Source organism: Eumetopias jubatus, unplaced genomic scaffold (assembly GCF_037043125.1).
Source record: "Eumetopias jubatus isolate StellerSeaLion01/CBP00866 unplaced genomic scaffold, mEumJub1_p1.0 scaffold_13, whole genome shotgun sequence".
Lineage (NCBI taxonomy): Eukaryota > Metazoa > Chordata > Mammalia > Carnivora > Otariidae > Eumetopias > Eumetopias jubatus.
The window spans coordinates 68,083,588-68,107,598 of NW_028274819.1; the positions used below are offsets into that span (position 1 = coordinate 68,083,588).

Sequence of the window (24,011 nt, forward strand, 5' to 3'; positions counted from 1 at the left end):
TAATATTTCTATTTTGGGGGGGAAGAGTTGGGTGAACAGATTGGAAATTGAAACACAACTCTTTGAAAGTAATGTTCTATTGATATTTTGGAAATTATATGACTGAAATCATGACATCATGGAAAAAGAAGGCCTTCCATATTCACATTTCGTTTTTCCATTTGTGCTCCTTTTTTCTTTACTGCTTTACTGTTCTTTGCATAGCCTATAGAATCGAACTGTGCGTCTGGGTGTTACAGTCATTGTTAATGATTCTGGGTATTCTGGCATGGAATGAATAGCTGTTAGATGTTTTAAATGGGTTATATTCAGGTTGTCTTCTAACTCCACCCATTTTTTTGTATTTATTAATTTGGTTGTATAAAAGGTCCTATTTCTAACTTATATGCTTTGTTCGAATTTTTATTTTATTTTTTAACTTTGGTATATGACATTCCATTTTTTTTTGTCTTTTTAGGTTGTACATATATACTTTTTAAAATTAGGCTTAATGGGACACCTGGGTGGCTCAGTCGGTTAAGCGTCTACCTTCTGCTCAGAAGGTAGACCCTGGGGTCCTGGGATTGAGTCCCGCATCGGGCTCCCTGCTCAGTGGGGAGCCTGCTTCTCCCTCTCCCTCTGCTGCTCCCCTTGCTTCTGCTCTCTCTCTCTGACAAATGAATAAATAAAATCTTTAAAAAAAAATAAAATTAGACTTAATTTTCATACTATTTTTATGTTTATAGAAAAATTGAATAGGAAGTGTAGATAGTTCCCATAATCTCCCTTTTCCTTTTCCCTATTATTAACATCTTGCATAAGTATGGCACAGTTGTTACAACTGATGAACCTATAATGTTACATTATTATTAACTAAAACACTAAAGCCTATAGTTTACATTAGGGTATACACTTCGTGTTTTACAATTCCAAGGATTTTGATGAATGCATAATATGATATATCCACCAGTACAGTATCATATAGAATAGTTTCACTGCCCTAAAAATCCCCTGTGTTCTACCTGTTCTCTATTCCTTGGCAACCACTGGTCTTTTCACTGTCTTTATAGTTTTGCCTTTTCTAGAATGGAAAAGTTGTTTATTGATTTTAGCCATTATTAGAATGTCATCTAAAAAAAAGAAAAATTTACTTCTTTTCTAATCTGGATGCCTTTTATTTCTTTTCCTTGCATTACTGCACTGGCTAGGACTTCCACTACTACATTGAATAGAAATCAAGCAGACATCTTGCCTTGTTCCTGATCTTAGGAGAAATATATTCAGTCTTTTCACCCTTAAATATGTTAGCTATAGTTTTTATTTTTCAATGCCCTTTTTCCATTTGAGAAAGTTCCCTTTCATTCCTAGTTTTTATGAAAGTTTTTATTATCAGGAATAGATTTTTGATTATGTCAGATGTCTCTCCCATATCTATAGAGATGATCATGTGGTTGTCTTTTTCGGTTTAGTATGGTGAATTACATTGCTTGATGTCTGAGTGTTAAATAAACCTGGCATCCTGGAATAAATCCCACTTGACGTGTTATTCCTTTTGTATATTGTTGGATTCAATCTATTCACATTTTGTTAAGCCTATTTATATTTATGTTCATGGGACATATTGGTCTGTAGTTTTCTTGTAATGTCTTTGGTTTTGCTGTCAGGATAACACTGCCCTTTTTGAGTTAAGAAGCGTTCCATTCCCTCCTTTTCAAATTTCTGGAAGGGTATTGTATAGAATTCGAATTAGTTCTTTCTTAAATGTCGGTATGAATTTATCACTGAAGCCATATGGACCAGGAATTTCCTTTGTGGGAAGATACTTAACTACTCTTTCAATTTCTTGTAGAAACATTGGGCTATTTAGGCTACACTTCTTTTTGTGTGAGCTTTGGTAGTTTGTGTCTTCCAAGCAATTTTTTTATTTCTCTTACGTTGTTAAATTAATTGGCATAAAATTGTTTATATATTCCCTGATTATCCTTTTAATTTCTGAAAAATTTGTAATATGACCCTATTCTTGATAATAGTAGTTTGAGCCTTCTCTCTCTTTTTTTTCTCCAGATTATAGTCTATATTGGGAAATGTTTTTTATGGGTCTAAAAAGAATGTTTGTTCTGCTTTTGTTTAGTGCGGAGGTCTATAAAAATCAGTTAAGTTAATTGATAGTATTTTTCCAGGGTCATATCTTGATTTTCTCTCTGCTTCTCCATCAGTTATTGTAGAGGGATATATTTCTGACTGTAGTTGTGAATTTGTCTTATTTATCCATATAGTCGTATACTTTTGACTCATGTATTTTGAACCTGTTTTTAGATTCATAAACATTTAAGTTTGTTATGTCTTCTGGATTAATGGGCTCCTTTATTATTATGAAATGGCTTTCTTTATCTCTGGTGTTATATGCCTATATCCAAGAAAATCACTGGCAAGAGGAATGGGATTAACATTGTTGATTTAGTTAAACCAAAGCTTTATAAAAAAAAAAAGGTGGAGGGGGGGGCGCCTGGGTGGCTCAGTTGGTTCAGCGACTGCCTTCGGCTCAGGTCATGATCCTGGAGTCCTGGGATCGAGTCCCACATTGGGCTCCTGGCTCAGCGGGGAGTCTGCTTCTCCCTCTGACCTTCTTCCCTCTCGTGCTTTCTATCTCTCATTCTCTCTCTCTCAAATAAATAAATAAAATCTTAAAAAAAAAAAAGGTGGAGGGGCACCTGGGACCTGGGTGGCTCAGTCGGTTGAGCATCTGCCTTAGGCTTGGGTCCGGATCTCCAGGTCCTGGGATCGAGCCCCAGCTCTGGGCTTCCCCCTCAGCAGGGAGTCTTCTTCCCTCTCTCTCTCTGTCCCTCTGCTCCTCCCCCTGCTCATGTTCTCTCTCTCTCAAATAAATAAAAATCTTAAAAAAAAAAAGGTGGATAACCTAAAGAAAATCAGCATTTGGGGCACCTGGGTGGCTCAGTTGGCTGGGGTCTGACTCTTAGCTTAGCTCAGGTCTTGATCTCAGCTTGAGTCTTGATCTTAGGGTTGTGAGTTCAAGCCCCGCTTTGGGCTCCAGGCTGGGTGTGGAGCCTACTTAAAAGAAAAAGGGATGCCTGGGTGGCTCAGTCGGTTAAGCTTCTGACTCTTTGCTTCAGGCTCTGCTTCTGGCTCTGTAGGGCCTTGTATGGGGTTCTGCACTGGGCTCTGCGCTGGGCCTGGAGCCTAAGATTCTCTCTCTCTTGCCCTCTGCCCCTTTCCCCTGGGCTCTCTGTCTCTCCTTCGCTCTCTCCCTCTCATAAAAAATAAATAAATAAAAGAAAAAGAAAATCAGCATTTGTTAGAGGAAAGAAGTGAAGAAAAGGGGAGGGATGTTTATAGTTGTCTAATAATTATTTATTACATATACTACACTTGCCTACTTACAAATATTTATATGCTAATTAAATGAAAGGTGAAATTTAGATCTACTTTGAAGTTAAACAGGCTCTCAGTTATAATATTTGGTATTATCACCATTTCATGGTTAAGAAAACTCAGCTGAAAGAGTGACTCAACTCTGTTGTTATGAAATAGAATGGAAGTCTAAACTTAAGCATTTGTGTTATTTGTTTGTTATCCTTTGTTAGTTTGTTTTGACTCTGAGTCTAAGAAGATAACATTATGGGGGGAAAAACACATGCTTTTCTTAAGTTTTATTATGTTCAAAGAGGAAAAGCAGAACATAACATACGTTATTTCATCATGTCCCACTGGATAGAACATGACAGAACATATATTTACAAAAATACACTCTTCTTTAGAGCCAGATGACTGCTATCAGTTTGGAAACAAACCATCTGCTTATTGTTTAAATTCCTGGATAACTTACCAACCCACATCTATAAACAGAAGTAACATTCTTTATAACCTTAAAACTACTGCTAAGGTCCATTGTCTCCATATGTAATGCATATTTCCTGTGTACTGAATGGAAACAGATTATGACATTTATGATGTCTAAAAAGATCAGGTTGATTTCATTAACATGACAGGCTAATGAGTTATACTTTCAGCATTTAAAATTGTTATAATACAGTTTAGGACACATTTGTTCACACTGTGGTAAAGCATAAACCCTCAAACTATCAATAAATAAGCTCTTACTTGACATATTCCAAACAACTACTTATTCATTAGCTGTTGATTCTTGCATTTATTCACCATTTATTGAGTGTTTCTCAGGTGCTTGGTGTTAGAGGTTTAATGATGAGTGAGATACAACCTATAGTCTAGTAAGAATTTTAGATGAATAAGTAATTACTATAAGAAGTATACAATAATTATTTTAAGTATAGTACTATAATAACTATTACTTATGTAAAGTATTATACATTGGTGAAAGAACAGAAAGAATCAGAGATTACTCAAGTTTCTGATTGGGCAAATGGTGGTTGGAAACACAGGTACACGAACACTCACCTGTATGTGAAGATGAGATTGGTGATGTTCGTTTGCTGATTGCTCAGTTTTTTACATGTAATACTAAGTTAAGTACACCATTATTGGTAGCATATGTAGAATTTTCTATGGAATGCAGAGTTCTCATACCAATTTACTCTTCTTGGTTCCCTCAGTCTTCCTATGAGTGCAGACTCATATTAGTCTTATTTGTCCTAGATTATTCATGTCTTGAATTTACTGTTGGCTAGAGTATTACTGCTGCTTTTCTTCTGCTTTGGTCACCCTCTACCTCTGCCCTCAGTTTATATGAATCTAAGATGAAATCTGTAACTAAAGCATATAAATATCCTTTCAAAAAATAATTTCCATCAAGGTGGTATCCAGGTTTTTCCTAATGGTTGGTCAGAATTAAGTTACCAATTAGTTGAGAACCACTTTGGGGAGGGAGGCAGGTGTGCATTCTTTTTTTTTTTTTTAAACCAGCTTTATATTTAATGAACTTCACCTGTTTTAAGTACAAAGTTTGATGAGTTTTGACAGATGTTTATAGTCATGTGACTAAAACCCTAATTAAGATATAGAATAGTTCTCTCTCCCTAAAAATTCCCTTTGCAGTAAGTTCCCTCCCCCTCAGGTCCCAGGCCCCAAGCAATCACTAATCTGCTCTTTGTCACTCTTAATTTTGGCTTTTCTACAATTTATATAAATGAACATATGTTTTCATTTTTCTTGGGTAGATACCAAGGGATAGAATTGCTCGGTCTTATGGTAAGTTTATGTTTAACTTTATAGGAAGCTGCCCAGCTGCTTTTTAAAGTGACTACCATTTTGTATTTCTACCAGTAATGTGTGAGAGTTCCAGTAGCTCCATATTCCCACTATAACTTGGCATTGTCATTCTTTTTACTTTTAGCCATCTGACACATGAGTTGTGGTACCTCATTGTGGTTTTAGTTTGCATTTCCCTAAGGATTATGATGTTGAACATTTTTTATTGGCTTTTTGTCCATTCACAAGTATATGTCTGTGTGTATATGCATGCATATATTATGTATATGTTGATATATCTATTTTTCTTTTTGATGAAGTATCTTTTGAAATCTTGACCATTTAACATTTTTTGGTTTGTGTCTTATTTTTGACTTGTAAGAGTTATTTATATATTCTGAATGCAAGTGCTTTGTTAGGTATATATATATGCAGGTATTGTCTTGAGTCTGTGGTTTGCTTTTTCATTTTCTCAAAGAGCAAAAGGCTTTTAATTTTGATGAAGCATATTTTATCAATGTATCATTGTCTGATTCTGCTTAACAAACCATTCAAAATTTAGTGACTAAAAATGACAATGTATTTACTTTGCATGAATCTGCAGTTTGGGAAGGGCTCACCCAGAATAGACCCATTTCTGCTCTACTTGACATGGCTGGTGCATCTTGAAAGCTAAGGGCAGATTCACTCACATAAATGACACCTGGGCTTGGAATACTTGAAGAGTTGTATATTGGAATAGCGAGGGCATCTCTCTCTATTTCTATATAGTTTTTCTAGTGTGGTGGCTTCAAGGTAGTTGGACTTCTTACATGCTCAGGACCCCAAAGGCACATATACAAAGTGAGAACACCGTACAGAAGCCATTTTGCCTTTTATGATTTAGCTTTAAAATCAGCATCACTTCTGCCTCATTAGGTTACAGTTACAAAGATATTTTCAAAGGTCCCAGGTCCAAGGGGAGGGAACAAATGAAATATGTAGGAGAGTTGATGTCACATTTTAAGAAGTACATATAGTGTAAGATACATATTGCTGTGACTTTCTTTGGACAGTATAATCTGTCATAATGAGTTTTTTCTTTAATGTTTTATTCTTTTTTTCCTTATGTAACTTATTTTTGCCCAAATCAAGTGTTTTCAGTTGACTTCTGGTGTTTTCTTCTAGAATCTTTATCGTTTGAGCACCAACATTTAAGTCTGTGTTCCATTTGGAATTCATTTTTGTGTATGGAGTATGGTATGGGTCAGGGCTCATATATTTCTGTTTAGAAAGTTAGTTGTTCAGTTTCCATTGGTTGAAAAGACTACTTTTCCCCCGTGTCTTCTTTGTTTTTTGGTTGCCATCTCTTTTTTGCTTCTTTATTCCTCTTTTCTTGGATTCCTTAGATTATACTTTTTACTGTTCCGTTTAGATTTGTCTATTGGCTTTTTGGCTATATCTCTACGTATTAGTTTTTAGTGGTTCCATTGGTGATTATAATGTACATGCTTAATCTTTCACCATCTACTTAGATCAGTATTTCACCACTTCTGGTAAAATGAAGGTTTACAATGACATAGGCTGCTTTACTCTCTCCCTCTTATGTAATAATACTCATATATATTACATCTACATATATTGGAAACTCCATCAGACAGTATTATAATTTTTTCAACAGTCATACATATTTTAAAGATCTTAAAAGAAGAAATACAAGCTTTTACATTTACTCAGATGTTACTATTTCTCTTCCTTCTCTTCATTCATAAGGTTTAATATTTCCCTCTAGGATTATTTCTCTTCAACCTATAGAAATGTCTTTAGCATTTCCTTTAGAACAGTTCTGCTGGCAACAGATTCTCTTAGTGTCTTTTATATAAGAATGTCTTCATTTTGCTTTCATTCCTGAAGGATATTTTTGCTGGATATAGAATTCTGGGCTGACAGGGGTTTTTTGGTGCCAAAACCTTAAAGATGTTCTCTATCTCATTTTCATGTTTCTGATGGCAGACCCATTATCATCTAATAGTTGTTCTACTATATGTAATAAGTATGGGTACTTTTTAGGGGTTACTTTCAAGATTTAAAAAAATACGTGGATTTCAGCATTTTGTTTATAATGTGTCTAGGTATGGTTTTATTTGAGTTTATTTTACTTGGGGTTCATTGACTGACTTTCTTGAATCTGTAAATATATGCCTTTTACCAAATTTGGGAAGTTTATAGACATTATGTCTTCAAATATTTTCTCAATATTAATCTGTTTTTCCTCTCTTTTCTGGATCTCTGGTAAAACAAATGCCAGATCTTTTGCTCTTCTCCCACAAGTGTCTGGGGGGGCTCTGTTAATTTTTTTTTCAATCTTTTTTTGTCTCTGTTATATAGAATGGATAAGTTTTATAGATTCATCTTTAAGTTCCCTGATTCTTTCCTCTTTCATTTCCACTCTGTTGGAGAGCCTTCATTCACTGAATTTTTCATTTTACATATCATATTTTTAAGTTTCAGAATTTCCATTTTTAAAAGTAGTTTCTATTTCTCTGCTGAGAACTTCTCTTTCCATTCATAGTAAGTGTGTGTAATAACCTCACCTCACGGACATAGTTAATAGGTGCTTTTTAGGCTTTGGTAATTTCAACATCTGATTGTCTTTCCTTTGAGAATTAGTCATGATTTTTTTGTTCTTTGCAAGTTGAGTACTTTTAGATTGATCCAGGATGTTTTGAATATCATGTTGGGAAACTCTGGGTCCTGTTAAAATCCTCTGGAGAGGGTTGATTTGTTGTTGGCTGCTGTTGTTGTTAGTAGTAAGCAGTCAACCGGTTCGGTTTTGACTCAAATTCTGTCTCATCTTCGGTGGGCAGTAGGTCCAAGTAGTTGTGTGTTCAGTATCTTTCCTGTGATGCTTTGGGTCTGTCCTCTCTGTGCGCCACTCATGGATCATGCTAGTACCTGGGTAGTATTTTAATTGTAGTTCTGCTCTCAAAGCCTTTGCTTTGCTGCTTGGGTCTCTTCAGGGCTTAATGCTGATTTGGGGTGAACCCCGTCTTTGTGCCAATTCAAACACAGATTCAGTTAGAGGATCCTCCTTTTCTAGCTCTTCCTTTCTGGGATTACCCCTTCTTTTCCTGGTCCTGTGTCCAGAAGGACAGGGTTTTTCTTGGCATTATAGCTGCCTGCACCACTGTCACAGCTGCACACACCGAACAGGGCATGCTTTTAGGACAGAGTAGCTAGAGAAGAGAGTGAAAAATATCATGGGTATTTTTCCTTTTATCTTTGCACTAAAGGAGAAGATCCCTTTCCATATGCCTTTGGCCAGAAAAGCAGCATTTCTTTTCCAGTGTTAACTACCTATACTGCGGATGCTTCATCTTATAACGGGCTTATCTTTGGGCCAGAGTCAAGAGACAACAAAGACAGAAAACCCCCTGAACAGCCAGGGATTAATTCCCTATGCATTCGGTGGCTCACTTGGGCCCCCTCTTCTTTTGTGAGAAGAAGATAGCTAATGCTCAGGTTTTCTATTCTTTTATTTTGTACTTTTATCATCATAAGAAGGAAAATACCTGGGGCATGGAAACCTCAGTGTTTAATAAATTTTTTTTCTTCTATGGCTAGGATAAAGAGCCTGCGAGTAAATTTTGCCTGATTTCTGAGACTTTTGCTAAATTAATCTTGAAATAATGTAAGTTTCCTGCTTTCTGGTTATCCTGTCAAGAATTTTAGCATAAATAAATGACCATTTGGCATAATGTGTTAATTGTGGTTGACTGTTTTATATAGTGCATTTTTAATTGCCATCTGATGTGGTTTTTAATTGCATTTTTAATTGCAATTGATGACTGATTTTTTAAGGAAGAATTGGAATTCTGCATTTCCTGTGAGATATTAATAGTAACAAAATGATCATTTATTGAGCACGTGAAAGTTTTCCTTCAGTAATGTAACATTATTATCTTTATTTTGCTAATGATGAAGTTGAGCTCAAAGAAGTGAAGTTGCTTGTCCAAGATCATACGTTTACAAATGGCAAAGCTAGAATTTGAACTCAACAATCTGTCTCTAAAACCTGCCTTTCTTAATCTTTATGCTAATTATCATACATAGCACAAGGTGCTGGGAATACATAAATAAAAGATTGAATTTATGCCCTCCACGATCTTTCTGTTTAGTTGGCAAACCAGGACAATCAAGAGAGATTCACAGAACAGTAAGTGCCATGACTTTTTGACATAGATTTTTTTGTTCTTTAGATTCACAGGTATGATTAAAGCTCATTCATATTTGGTCTTTCATTAGTCCAATTTTTATTTTTACATTTAAAAAATCAAAATTAGTATTTCTTAAACATCTTTTCATTGCAAAAGTGCTGTTCTAACCAGATCTTGGATTCACTGTTTTGTATTTAGCTAGCCCTTTACTGAGCTTTTCACATATGTTAATACCTGCATTAACCAACACAAGAAGATGGGTTGATATTAGCTGTTACCTTTTTACAGAGGAGGTCAGAGCTTAAAGAGTTTAAATGATCTGCCAGAGGTTGCCCAGATTGTAAATAGTGGAAATAAGATAACTAGAATTCCAGTTGCTTAATTAATAGGAAGTAAATGCCTGCTAAATACAACTTTTGTATTTATATCAGTATACTTCAAATTAAATTAATGTACTGAGGTCTTACTGTAATATGGTACTTTAAAGCTATTATACTGCTTTTCAAGGTAAAGTATATTTATATACTTTAAATATATATTTAATAGATACATGTTTAATAGATATATTTCTTCTTAATTTTACTTTGTGTTGGTTATTGATTGAAAAATTATTAGACTATAAAGCATGAGTCTCTTGAATTTTGGTTATCTTCACTTTGGGTGCTACTCAGTATAGTACTGCTTGTGTTATAGTATAGCATTTACATTGTTCCAAAATTCTGTTTTAAATCTGTTTTATCTTTTGTGTGGCAAAAATTACTTTTTTTTGTTTCCTTTTTGTTATTACCAAAAGTGTGTGTGTGTGTGTGTGTGTGTGTGTGTGTGTGTGTGTGTGTGTGTGTAATAGAATGTTAGAAAGTAAGGAAAAAGGAAAACACCCAGAGACTACTGCTGTTATCAACTCATTATAAATCCTGGATCTTTTTCAATTTGCACACATACACAGACAAACACAAGGATCCAACCCAGAACTTTGCATGTATTACATCTAGATTTCATGTCTCCTAAGTCTCTTTTATCTAACACTCTTAAAAAAGCAGTCTCTCTTGGTAACCTATTTTTAAATAAGGACCTATAGATGTTTTTTACCCTGCCACTGTCGGAAAATGTTTAATGAATGTTTTTGTAGTAGTCATTTTAGTTGTTATCAAAACTCAAGGAGAAGGAAATTTCAGTGAAGAATTTGCTGGTGGTCAATTTACAAATGCTAAGAGTTAGCCCTGTATCTCATTGTTTTTGACACTTGTTAGACATTGTTTAGACATTGTTTGGGTACAAGTACGTTAAAAGCAATCTCTCTAGTAGAGGTCAAAAGAATGTTGTACACTCCAGTGCTTCCCTATCGAATCAAAGGAAGCTGAGCTGAATTGACAGAGTGCTGTTAGAATGAGACATCCTTGAAAACGTTGGTGGGAAGAGCTGATGAAATAAATCAATTTAGTTGGAAACAAAAGATTGAATTTGGTATTCTTCTACTGGAGAAAGTGCAGAAGAATTAGATCTTCACACTACCTCGGGTTTTTGAGACACAAAAAAGCAAATAATTTGATCTGGTTTAGAGAAGTTGTTGCATACTTTATCCCAAGTGCTTGCTGCCTCTGCCTGTCACCTTTTGCTTCTCAAATATATACAGTAACTAACCTGACCTAGATGAGTACTGTTAATCACATCACTGGATTAAATAAGGTTTAAAACGAAATAGGAAAATAGGAAGATGAAAGATGTAATTTAATGTACATATCATTAAGAATAGAAAAAATGCAAGTACATCATTGGTGAGAAATTTTTTTCCTTCAGTAACAATTTCTGTGAATAGATCTTTCAACATCCAGTTTTATATGCTTTAGTAAAGTTCATTTGTCATAGCAAAATCATTCATTATAAATCTGTTTTTTGTATGGGTATGTGAATAACCCCTTTCCTTTTCCATCAATGGCCCATTTTAACTCTCTCAGTGAATTATGAATTGGAATTATATTCATATCGTAAATTTAGCAGCGTTTGCTCTAAAAGATTTTTTATTTTTTAACTTAGTGTGTAGATATCCACCCATCCCCTCCCGCTTTTCTGGGGGGTGTGTGTGTATGTATAGGGGTGTTCTCAAGATTGCTCTTCTCATTTAGAAAATGTTAGAAAAATTTTGCTTTTATGGATACATGCTATATTTTACCAATGAAGTTGAAATGAAAGTTGTTACTTTTTAATTCCTATCCTGTCTAGGGTTGCTTACTTTTCCTTGATAATTTCTAAACTGCAGTCTTCTTAGCTTTCTAATTCTGTAACTGTGTAGCTTTGTGACAACAAAGATGTATGACTTTCAGCTTAGTTGGGCTTTTCGTATTGCTTGGCAGTTCCATTACCTTCTGCTTTGCTTTTACTTTTACTCTCACCCCCATCTTTCAGTCAGTATCTTTGTCATTCTCAGAAGATTATCCTGTCCAGTAGGTTGGTGGGGGGAGGGGGAGAAGAGGGTGAAGGGGAGGGGGAAGAGCAGAGGGAGGGAGAGGGAAAGCATTTCCCTATATTTGTACCTTCTCCCTTTTAACGTAGCTAACAGATTGCTGTGTGCTCTTGATCCTGTCTTCCACAGGAATCCCCTTCTGTCAGGATCCATTTTCCTCCCTGTGTCTAAACTTCTTCCACCTGACTGACTTCTTCTACTTAGCCTCTAAAAACTTGTTTAAATCTCTTCTATCCTAAAAGTATACTGTCCTCAATTTTCTCTCAACCCTGTTCTTTCTGGCAACAACTCATTGTCATTTCTTACCTTTATTGTCAAACGTTTTCAAAGAGTTGGCATACACTGTTTGACTTTATATCCTTTTATTCAGTCCTTGACTTTATTCTTGTAGGCACCACTCGATTGAAATTGTAAAGTATTTGACCTCTTTGCAAAATTGGACACTCTTGATTTACTTAAAATCAGCCTTTAAAAGTTTAAAAAAAAAGTTTTGATTAAGGATGTCTATGGTAGTGTAAACAGTCAAATAGCATACTGCGAAGCTAATGGAAAAAGAGCAGTGCTCTTCTTTACCTCTTCTCATGCATGATTTCCACAACCCAGCGGCAACCACTTGCAACCTTTTACGTATTTTTTCTGTTATTTATTTCCTTATTATCTATATTAATGTGTTTACACTGCTGTTTATATTACACCGGTCACACTAAGTTCATACACATATATCAGTTTTATTCCATTTTCCTCCAGGTTTCCAACCCTCCCACCCTTTGGATTTCTTTAGAGGTGCAGTCAGTTTTTAAATTTAGGATTGCCCTTTTCTGTTGTTTGTTTTTTTGAATTACTAGTTCTTTAAAGTTTATGTTTTTCAGAGCCTCCTTTGAATTCTATTTTCTATTAGTGAAGGTTGGAAACGCATTCCTCTTGGGCCAGGTTAAAAATTAGAAGCACATATTCAACAGATGAACTTGTACCCTCTCTTCCCAACCACACTCTCAAGAAACCTTTTTCTTTTGGCCTCACTGGCTATCTTGCTTGTCTTTGTCCATGCCAAGCATGATCTCACCTACTGGCCTTTGTGTTTCTTGCCCCATCTGACTGGAATACCTTTTCATGGACTGAATGTTTTTGTTGCCCCCAGATTCACATTAAAACCCCACCCCTCAGTGGGAGGTAATTCAAACTAGATGAGGAGACTTCACCAATGGGATTAGTGCCCTTATATGAGAGTAGAGAAAGAGCTTGCTTCTCTTTGCTTCCAGCCATCCAGGAACCAGGAAGTAGGTCCTCATGAGACACTGAATCATCAAGCTATTCCCTTATTATCTCTTCTAAGAGTTTATAGTTTTAGCTCTTATATTTAGGCCCTTGATTCCTTTTGAGTTAATTTTTGTATGTGGTATAAGGTAAGGGTCCACTTCATTCTTTTGCATGTGGATATTTTCTTTAAAAAATTGTCCTTTCCCCCATTGAATGGTTTTGGTACCCTTATTGAATGTCATTAGGTGATGTATGCTAAGGTTTATTTTTGGGCTCTCTGTTCTATTTCATTGATCTATATGTTTGTCTGTGACAGTACCACACTGTCTGACTACCATAGCTTTGATGTAAGTTTTGAAATCAGGAAGTGTGAGTCTTAACTTTGTTCTTCTTTTTCAAGATTGTTTTGGCTGTTTGGAGTCCTTTGGGTTCTGTGTGAATTTTAGGATGGATTTTTGTATTTCTGTAGGAAAAGTCATTGGGATTTTGGTAGGATTCACATTGACCCTATAGATCATTTTTGGTGTGTTGACTTAACAGTTGTCTTCCAGTTCATGAACACAGGATGCCTTTCCATTTATTTATGTGTTCTGTTATCTCTTTTAGTAGTGTGTGTAGTTTTCAGTGAACAAGTAAATCTTTTGCTTTGTTTGTTAAGCCTTATTTAGAATTGTTAATTTCCTTTTAGGATTGTTCATTGTTAGTATATAGAAAGCAGTAATTTTTTGGGGGTGTTATTTTATATATGGAATCAGTGAATTCATCTTCTGTCAGTATTTCAGTAGCAGTCAAGTGATTTGAACTGAACTTAAATGGAAACTAAAAAATCAGAATAAATAATAATTTCTGAATTGAATCCAAGTACTAGCTTTTTACTTAATCTTCATTAATCAAACTATGGTTTAAATTTATCTAAGTGTACTAATTTGAAACTCTGTAGACATAGATGAATACCAGCAGATCAAAATAACCTTCGAAACAATTCTGTTTGAGATCTTTAATGTCATTAAGTAAGAGGTTCTGAAAATGATATTTCTGAAATAAGGAGATCTTGTAGCTCTTATTGCGACTTATTGATGCTTCTCTAGAAGTTGCTGGAAATGTAATAGTAATGAATGTTTTTTACAGTTTGAAGGGGGTATACAATTGAGTACAGATTATGAATGATGTATTTTTGCTTTTTTAATTCACAGGCCACAGAAACACTATTTAGAATGGCAGTAGCAAGAGGAACCATCACAACATTAAGAAATGGAGAAGTAAGATGAGAATTTTGACATAAATATGATTTATTTCATAGTATGCTGTTTTTAGAACATAAAATGTAGTGAATTCTGTGATACTTTATATAACAAACTGAGAAATACGTGATGTTCATAATACTGAGTGAATCTGACCTATAAATCTGTTTTAGTTAGGTCATATTGGAACCAGATCTTGGGTTGAAAGAAACTGCTAACTATTTTAATATTTGGTTACCAATTGCTTTTACTCTTAAAAGAAGATGACAATTTACTTAATAATAACTTGTACATATATATATATATATATATATATATTTAGTGAAAATAATCCTGCGCTTTTTCCTTTCTTTTTATTCTATGTTCTACAGATCTGATACTTCTTTCTTAGGATAAAATAATTTGTAATGTTGACATTTATCACAGAGAGAGAGAGAAACAAGAGAGAGAAGGTGGGAGAAATGGAATTTAGTCTGTTTGTTTTATAGTTGAGGCTCACTTAAGATTCTAAGTTTTCACTTTTCTAAATGCTCCTACCAATTCTTAAAAAAATGCTACTACTGAAATAAATTTTCATTCCAGAATTATTACCAGCCTGATTACCACTCCATCTGCCTTTTCTTAATTCACTTTCTCACTAAGACATACTTAAGTTGAGGTTGAATATGATGTCACGTTGCCATGTTCCTTTTTCTATTCTACTAGCAAATACTTAAGGATAAAATATAGAATAGTTCCTTATTTTTAGAATTAAATTCTGTGTTATTTAATGTAGTATTTATAATTCAGTAACCTAAATATTTAGTAGAAGTGACTGAATATCTGAGGAGATAACTGAAATTGTATTATTGTATGATTATAAATTTTATCGATCGCTATATCTGCTTGTTAGGTGAAAATGTACAATCATTTGGAAATCATATACTCTTAAATATTGAATTGTATATTGGCAAGGCACTTTGGTATTAACTTGTAATATATATTTGTCTATGAAAAAGACTTAACTGATCCCTTTGTATTCTCAACAAACTGCAGTATGTGGTGCCATTTTGAGACGAAAAATATTCCCATTAATAAAGTCAGACATATTTGTCTGCCTAGAATATGTCAAAATGAATCTCACATTTTAGTAATTACTATGTATTTTCTTTTGGGGGGGCAATGCATTTTTGAACTTTATTTTCTGTTGTAAGAAGGTTGGGGAAATGTATGCAAGAGTTTTAAAAGTAATCTTTTGAGCATATCAACACATTGGATATGTACATATTTTATATAATGGAGAGGAAGTAGTTAAAATCCCTGGCTTTTGATCCATTTCTCCCTCCCAGTTACCAGTTACTGGGGATTGCCACAGGTTACTAACCTCATTAAGAGGTATTAATGTTGGACAGAGGTTTTTTTGTTTTTTTAAAGATTTTATTTATTTATTTGAGAGAGAGAGAGAGAGTGTACAGCTCAAGCTGGGGGGTGGGCAGAGGAAGAGGGAGAAGCAGACACCCTGCTGAGCAGGGAGCCCAATGCGGTGCTCCATCCCAGGATCCTGAGATCATGACCCCAGCCGAAGGCAGACGCCCAACCAGCTAAGCCACGCAGGCGCCCCTTGGACAGAGTTATTAAGCACTCTCTGACTTTCAGTTTCTAAAGTGAAGTTAAAACTGTAAGATGCACATTTTTTTCTTTTACATTTTAAGATCTCTGAAAATGGTATGTGTCTTCTAATCAGTGATACCTCATAGTAATTGTGAGATTTTTTATAAGTCTCTCATATGTTAGAGTTGATAAAATGTAATATTTTGTAGTTTAAAAAAATACAGCGACATGTAGTAAGTATTCAGTAAATGGTAGTTAGGATAGGCTACAAAATAGTTTTAATTTAATTATTTGACTTGGGAAATACAAAATTAAGACAAAACAAAGATATTACTAAATATGTGTATATACAAGTGGCATAGATTTTTGGAGCTGCTGGGCTAAGTGCTATGGAAATAGATTATATAACATGGTTCTTGCCTTTAGAGGCGCTTACTCTCCGGTTGAGGAAACAATTGCATGAATACCTGGAAAAAAAATCTGGTAGAGAGTAGAAAATGCTTAGTTCTATTGAGTCTGGAAGTAACTAGAGTCCAGATTCCACTTGGAATGTGCTAAATTTTAGTATCAAGGCAACAACAGAGAATTCATTTGAGAGTAGGAGAAAAACTAAAAGGTTAACAATTTAATGGATTATTTAAACAGAAGCTGAAATCACCATATTTGTCATAGTGGAAAATTTATGAAATACTAAGGGAGGAGTGGGGTAAGCAGTTTACTTGTCCTAGGGCACTTAAAAAATTGTTCTAACCCATTACTGTGAAAATTTCTGTTAAGCAGAGATTAAGAAGTAACTCCATGACAATGCTATCAAGTAGGAAGAATAAAGACTGGTATATCCAAAGTACGAAAAGATCAGTCTTTGAGTAAGTTATTGACTGGTTGCACGATGACACTGAACTTTGCTTGTCTACCCTTCCCTGTGCTCTGACTCTAAGCCTACACTTTGTCTAGTTATTGGGCATTTCTACTTGGATGTTTTAAGAAATGTTGAGACCAGAAAACATGGTTCCTCTCTCAAAAAATAAGCAGATACTTTTTTTTAAATAATTTTTTATTGTTATGTTAATCACCATACATTACATCATCAGTTTTTGATGTAGTGTTCCATGATTCATTGTTTGTGCATAACACCCAGTGCTCCACGCAGAATGTGCCCTCTTTAATACCCATCACCAGGCTAACCCATCCCCCCACCGCACTCCCCTCTAGAACCCTCAGTTTGTTTTTCAGAGTCCATCGTCTCTAATGGTTCATCTCCCTCTCCGACTTACTCTCCCCTTCATTCAAGCAGATACTTTTTGAAGGAGTTTGAAACTGACTTTATAAGTTACAGTGAATCATTGGAGGATTTAAGCAAAGGAGTGACACATTATCTTTTTTAATATCTTCATCACAACTCTGCAAGGGGGAAATTATTAGGCTCATTTTATAGGTAAAATGAGGCTCAGACGGTTTAAACATTTTGCCTATGATCAAACAGCTAGGAAATGGGAGAGCTAGGATCTGAGTGCCAATCTGACTCTAACACGCATTCATTCCACTATACAGTATAATTTCCCTCAATTTAATTCACTTACCTAAAGTTTTCTAATTATTCAGTTATCCTATAGCTTGACAACTGAAAAATAGCAGAGTAGCTAAGACCTCTAAGCTTATGTAATCAGCCATAATTTTTTTATGCATTCTGAATATCAGTGTTCCTTCTTCTTTTGTGTAGAGAAATATGTGATTTAAAATGAATGGAGAAAAATACCCTTCACAGTTCTGTTTAGTCACTAAATGTCTAACCATGTTGATATGTTCTTTGTACAGTCTTGTATGTGGGCTGGATCTTTTTTATCTTAATTAAATTACATAGGTTAGGAAGCAGTTTTTTTGGGTAGAATTTTTTTTAAAACTTACAGCATACAAAATATGTGTTAATCGACCATGTTACAAGCCCTGCAATCAGCTGTAGACTATTAGTAGTTAAGTTTTGGGGGAGTCAAAAGTTATATGCAGATTTTTGACTGTGCTGGGGGTTGGTGTCTAACCTCCACATTGTTAAAGGGTCAACTGTAGTTGTTGTTTTTTTTTTAAATTCACATTTCCCTGAGAATTTACTATATGAATGCTTACATTGATTAAGCTAATGAATCAAGAATTAATACTTTATCTCCCTTCCTAGTGGACTAGCCAGCTTTGTGTGCTGGAAAGGGCACTAATCTGCGTGCTAGTCCATGTGGGTTCTCTTCCTGGCTTTGATAACTATGCGGTCTTGGACATTTTACTTAACTTCTCACAATTTCAGATTCGTACTTTAGGAAATGAATTGATTAGTTATCTTTAAGGTCCTATACAGCTTTAACATTTTCTACTTTACACAGGTTTGTATACCCCCCTTGCCAGCCCCCCACCCATTTTTTAAGTAGACTCTACACCCAGCATGGAGCACAACTCAGGGCTTGAACTCACGACCCTGAGATCAAGACCTGAGCTGAAATCAAGAGTTGGATGCTTAACCGACTTAGACACCCAGATGCCACTACCACTTTTTAAAAATGTGGTTCTTTTAGCCTTTACTGTACATGAGAACTGCCCATGGAGCTGTATAAAATTTAGGCACATGGGCTCCATCCCCAAAGACTTTGTCCACTGGGTCTAGCTTAGGGCTCCAGTATCTATATTTACTTAGATTTACTAATCTATTATAGAACTACTTATCTATTATACAGAGCTACTAAAATCTAATTTTAATGCCTAGCCACAGCTAGGCATTCAGAGGCTTCAGAGAGGTTGTGGGATTGCTGTCTTGCTCATTTAAAAAAAGGGTTATTTCTTAATTGCCATCAATCTGTGTGGTTTAGAAATTGAACTGGCAGAAGCAGAAGACTGGTTTATGTAGCATCTCGGTGTGTGTTTGCGTGTGTATGTGTGAGTGTGTATACACATATATATATGTTTTTTTTTCAATTTTCTAATTCCATGAATCAAAACAGCATGTTATATTTTGGTAGATGCTTGGAAAATTCAGAATCCATGCCTGAATTACATCATAAAACATTGAGCTTCAAAACTTGTCTTTTATTCTTGCTGGAATATTTTATCTTTGTCACTAAATCTGCTTTAAGTGGCTCATCATGTTATATGCTGTGGCACTGTTACGTACTCCTGATGAACAGACTTTATTTGGAAAATTCTGGTGCAGACAAAGAAGGCCAGGAGCTATGCTGAGGTTTTAAAAATATCAGATCACAACGTTTAAACTTGGTGGCCTTGTCTATACCAACTCTGCATGTGCCTTTCTCTACCGAGATGATTATCTGTTGACGTCCCCTTATTTTCTTCATAATAGGAACTCTGCTTTTAATTTAAATACAAAAATAAATGTGCCATAATTTTCTCCTTAAACAAAACAAACAATATCTGGACAATATCTGGCTAAGTATGGAACACTTAGGTTTTATTTTTCAAAAATTGGAAGGGCTCTTAAGATAACATCAGTTTATTTTGATCCTAATAGGAAGAGCTTTAGGCCAGGAAAGCAATTATTTCCACATGGGTAAAGCCAGTCCCAGCTACCTCCCATTCACCAATCCACTGAACTTAAACTTGCCTACCTTGGTTATAGAGCTAAATGTGGTTGAATACATTAGAAAATGCAGGTTCTATTATAAAAATAGTCTTTAGATAGACAGAAAATATTCTTTTGTACAAAGCATACTAAATGCATTTTGTGTAAAATGTTGGGGTGAGATCACCAACAAGTAATTTAAACTCTTTGACTTGCCAAAGAAATGTAATTTTATACACACATATATGACCAATATCTGTTTTGTTTGTACATCTTTTTTCTTTCTTTGTTGACTCTTGACTGTATTGTCAATAGGTGAATTTGCTTTCTAGTGACAAGTATTATTTGTCGCTTAGTAGGGCTGTGTCCGATCAGAAAAGAGAGGATGTGTATTAAATGATGTGGTTAGTCTTTCTGGTGATCAGCCCTGACCCTAAATCTATCACTGTGAATCACCTCATTAGCATAACAGACACTCCTATCTTCAGGAAATTCCAAGGATTTTTGAAGTTGTGTACCAGAAACTGGGAACAGAGACCAGATTTGTTCTTTATAGGATAGTCTCTAGATTTGCTTTTTCTGAAAATTTCATATACATGACTCTTTCACTTAGCATGTTTTGAGGGTTTATCCATATCAGATTTTTCTTTTTCATAATTGAATAGTATTCCATTGCATAGATAATATTTTGTTTATCTATTAACCACTTAATGAAGATTTGGATTATTTCCAGGTTTTGGCTATTATAAATAATACTTCTGTGAGTATCTGTATAGAAGTCTTTGTGTTGACATATGTTTCTATGTCTCTTGGGTTGATAACTAAGATTGGAATTGCTAGGTCATCTGGATAACTCTAAGAAAAAGTGCCTGTGCCATGTTACATTCCCAGTGGCAGTGGACAAGGAATCCAGTTTGTCAACATCATTGCCAAAATTTGGTATTATCAGTCTTTTTAATTATAGCCATTCTAGAAGTATGTGGTGGTATCTCATTATGGTTGTAATTTGCATTTCCCTGATGACTAATGATGTTGGGCATCTTTTTGTGTACTTATTAGTCATTTATATATCTTTGAAGAAATGTCTACTGGAATATTTTGCCCATTTTTTCATTGGGTTTGTTTCTTATTATTGAGTTGCAGGAGGTGATTTTAAAAAAATTCTGGATACAAATCTCTTATTAAATATATGATTTGGAAAATTTTTTTTTCCCAGTCTGTGGTCTTTCTATTTTTGTAAACAGTACTTTTTGAAAGTAAAAGCTTAAAAATTTTTATTTATTTATTTATTTACTTACTCACTTATTAATATTTTATTTATTTATTTGTCAGAGAGAGAGAGCACAAGAGGGGGAGCGACAGGCAGAGGGAGAAGTAGGTTCCCCGTTGACAAAATTCTTGCATTTTTCAAAACCCATGGAACTGTACACCATAAAGAATAAGTTTTATTGTATGTAAATGAAAAGATAAAAAAGTGAAAATGAGAAAAAATGTGTATTGAAATAATACCATTAAGAATACTCTGGTTCTTATCATTTCTCCTGGACTGTTGAAGATTAAGGAGCATAATTAAAGAGGCTGGTTCTACAGATTATTTCTTTTGTTTTCTTTCAGGATTTTTTTTTTTTTTTTAACCTGTATGTTCTCTAGTTTCAAAACGATATGCCTAGGTGTAGTTTTTCTTTTGGAATTTATCCTACTTAGTGTTTTTTGAGCTTGCTAAGTCTATTGTTTTGTGTCTTAGATTAATTTAGGAAATTTTCAGTCATTGTTTCAAATATTTCTTGTTACTTTTTTTTCTTCCCCTTCTGGTATTCCTATAACATATACATTACACCTTTTATAGTTGTCCACAATCCTCAGATATTCTGTTCTGTTACTTTCAGTCATTGTTTTCTTTACTTTTCAGTTTTAGAGGGTTTTTTTTTCTTTTTAAGATTTTATTTTTAAAATATACCCAACATGGGGCTCAAACTCAAAACTCAAAACTCTGAGATCAAGAGTCACATGCTGTACAGAGTAAACCAGCCAGGCACCCCAGTTTTAGAGGTTTCTTTTTTTTCTTCCCCTTCTGGTATTCCTATAACATATACATTACACCTTTTATAGTTGTCCACAATCCTCAGATATTCTGTTCTGTTACTTTCAGTCATTGTTTTCTTTACTTTTCAGTTTTAGAGGGTTTTTTTTTCTTTTTAAGATTTTATTTTTAAAATATACCCAACATGGGGCTCAAACTCAAAACTCAAAACTCTGAGATCAAGAGTCGCATGCTGTACAGAGTAAACCAGCCAGGCACCCCAGTTTTAGAGGTTTCTACTGATGTATCCTCAGGTTCAGAGATTCTTAGCCATGTCCAGTCTACTAATAAGCCAATCAAAGGCATTCTTCATTTCTGTTACAGTGTTTCTTATCTCTAGCATTTCTTTTTTTTTTCCCTTAGGATTTCTAGCTTTCTGCTTACATTGCCCATCTGTTTTTGCATACTGTCCACTTTGTCCATTAGAGCCCTTAGCATGTTAATCACAACTGTTTTAAATTTCTTGTCTGTTAATTCTGACATCTGTGCCATGTCTGGTTCTGATGTTTGCTTTGTTGCTTCAAATTTGTTTTTTTGCTTTCTAGTATGTTTTGTAATGTTTCTTGATAGCCGGAAATGATGTCTGAGGTAAAAGGAACTGCTCAAATAGGACTTCAGTAATGTGGTGATGAAGTGTGGGAGGAAGTGAAATATTCTGTCATCCTATGATTTGTTCTTCTAGTGAGCCTGTGCCGCTGGACTGTGAGTTTTACAGGTGTTTCTCTTTTTTTTTCAGTTCCCTTAGGTGGGACAGGAGGGCTAATGTGGGCTGGAGTTGAGTGTTTCTCTTCCCCTATATTATCAGTTAGGCTCTCATAATAACCCAGCAAGATAGGCTCTGGGTAACTAGTTTCTCCTGAGGGTAGGCCTTGTTAAGAACAGAGTTCTCTGGCTTCTTTCAAAATGGTTCTTCTTCCCTTCCCTCTGCTTAGAAGCACTAGGGGATTTTTGTCTGATATTTACTGTGAGAACCCAGTCAGTCTTGTGGAGGTAAAACTCACAAAAGTGTGAGCCTTCCTCCTGCCATGAGTGGGTTCCCCTGGAGTTTTTAACTCTCAGACTTCTTTACACAGAGCCTCCAGCAATTTAGTCAATTACAGGTTTTCCTACCCCAGTGCTGGTTCCTGTGGTTTCCACTCCTGAGTCTCTGCTGATGTGAGCCGTGCCTCCCTGTATTCGCCAGTCCGTTTCTCCAGTTTTGGTTTGCCCTGTGTCCTCACCTCTTATGGATCCAAGAAGAGTTGTTGGTTTTTCAGTTTGTTCAACAGCTTTTTACTTGTTAGCATGGAGTGGTGACTTGCAAGTTCTTTACGTGTGGAACTGCAAACTGAAAGTCCCTCAGATTCTTTAAGGAGGATTGAGTCCTTGTACTCATTATTTCTATATGATGTTGAAATATTCAGTTTCTTTGGAACAAAGGGTCCAATTTTTTTTTCTTTAATAAGACAGGATTGGTAATATGGAGTATATCTGAAATGGGAGAGAAATAACCCTTAGTATTTCTAATAAAGCCCAAGAAAGAAGTTGAAAATATTTGGCAAAAATAAAAACCAGAACAGAATTTTGAATATGTAATGATATTTAAGGGTATTAAAATGAAGTTTTATTTATTGTTTTTCCATGCAAACTTTCCAAGTTTACATGCCAAAAGGAAATGTATGTTTTATATTTTCTGTTTTTTTTTTTAATTTTATTTATTTATTTGACAGAGAGTGAGAGAGCAGAAGCAGGGAAAGCAGCAGGCAGAGGGAGAGGGAGAAGCAGGCTCCCCGCTGAACAGAGAGTCCAATGCAGGGCTCGATCCCAGGACCCTGGGATCATGAACTGAGCTGAAGGCAGCTGCTTAACTGACTGAGCCACCCAAGCACCCCTGTATTTCCTGTTAATAGTAGTGTACATTTTGTGTCCTATAAGCTATTTCTTTTTTTAATATTTTATTATGTTAATCACCATACATTACATCATTAGTTTTTGATGTAGTGTTCCATGATTCATTATTTGTGTATAACACCCAGAGGTCCATGCAGAATGTGCCCTCTTTAATACCCATCACCAGGCTAACCCATCCCCCAAGCTTTTTACTTGTTAGGCTTGTAACATTGACATCTTCACAATGTTTCTTCTTCCAGTCCATGAGAATGTAACGTTTTTCCATTTCTTTGTGTCTCCCTCAATTTCTTTCATGGGTATTTTATAGTTTTCTGAGTACAGATCCTTTACCTCTTTAGTTAAATTTATTCCTAGGTATCTTATGGTTTTGGGTGCAATTGTAAATGGGATCGACCCTTAATTTCTTTCTCTTCTATCTTGTTGTTGGTGTATAGGAATGCCACTGATTTCTGTGCATTGATTTTATATCCTGCCAATTTACTGAATTCCTGTATGAGTTCTAGCAGTTTTGGGGTGGAGTCTTTTGAGTTTTCCACATAAAGTATCATATCATCTGCAAAGACTGAGAGTTTGACTT

General features: G+C 35.1%; 1 protein-coding gene across 2 annotated transcripts in view; it reads left to right on the forward strand.

The window, feature by feature from the left end:
- Positions 1-24,011, forward strand: part of TMEM135 (transmembrane protein 135) — a 267,091-nt gene that overhangs the window by 80,487 nt on the left and 162,593 nt on the right. For both annotated transcript variants that reach the window (XM_028126797.1, XM_028126796.2), the window contains exon 5: positions 14,271-14,336. In XM_028126797.1, coding sequence (XP_027982598.1) covers positions 14,271-14,336 — 66 coding nt within the window. The remainder of the gene's footprint in view (positions 1-14,270; positions 14,337-24,011) is intronic.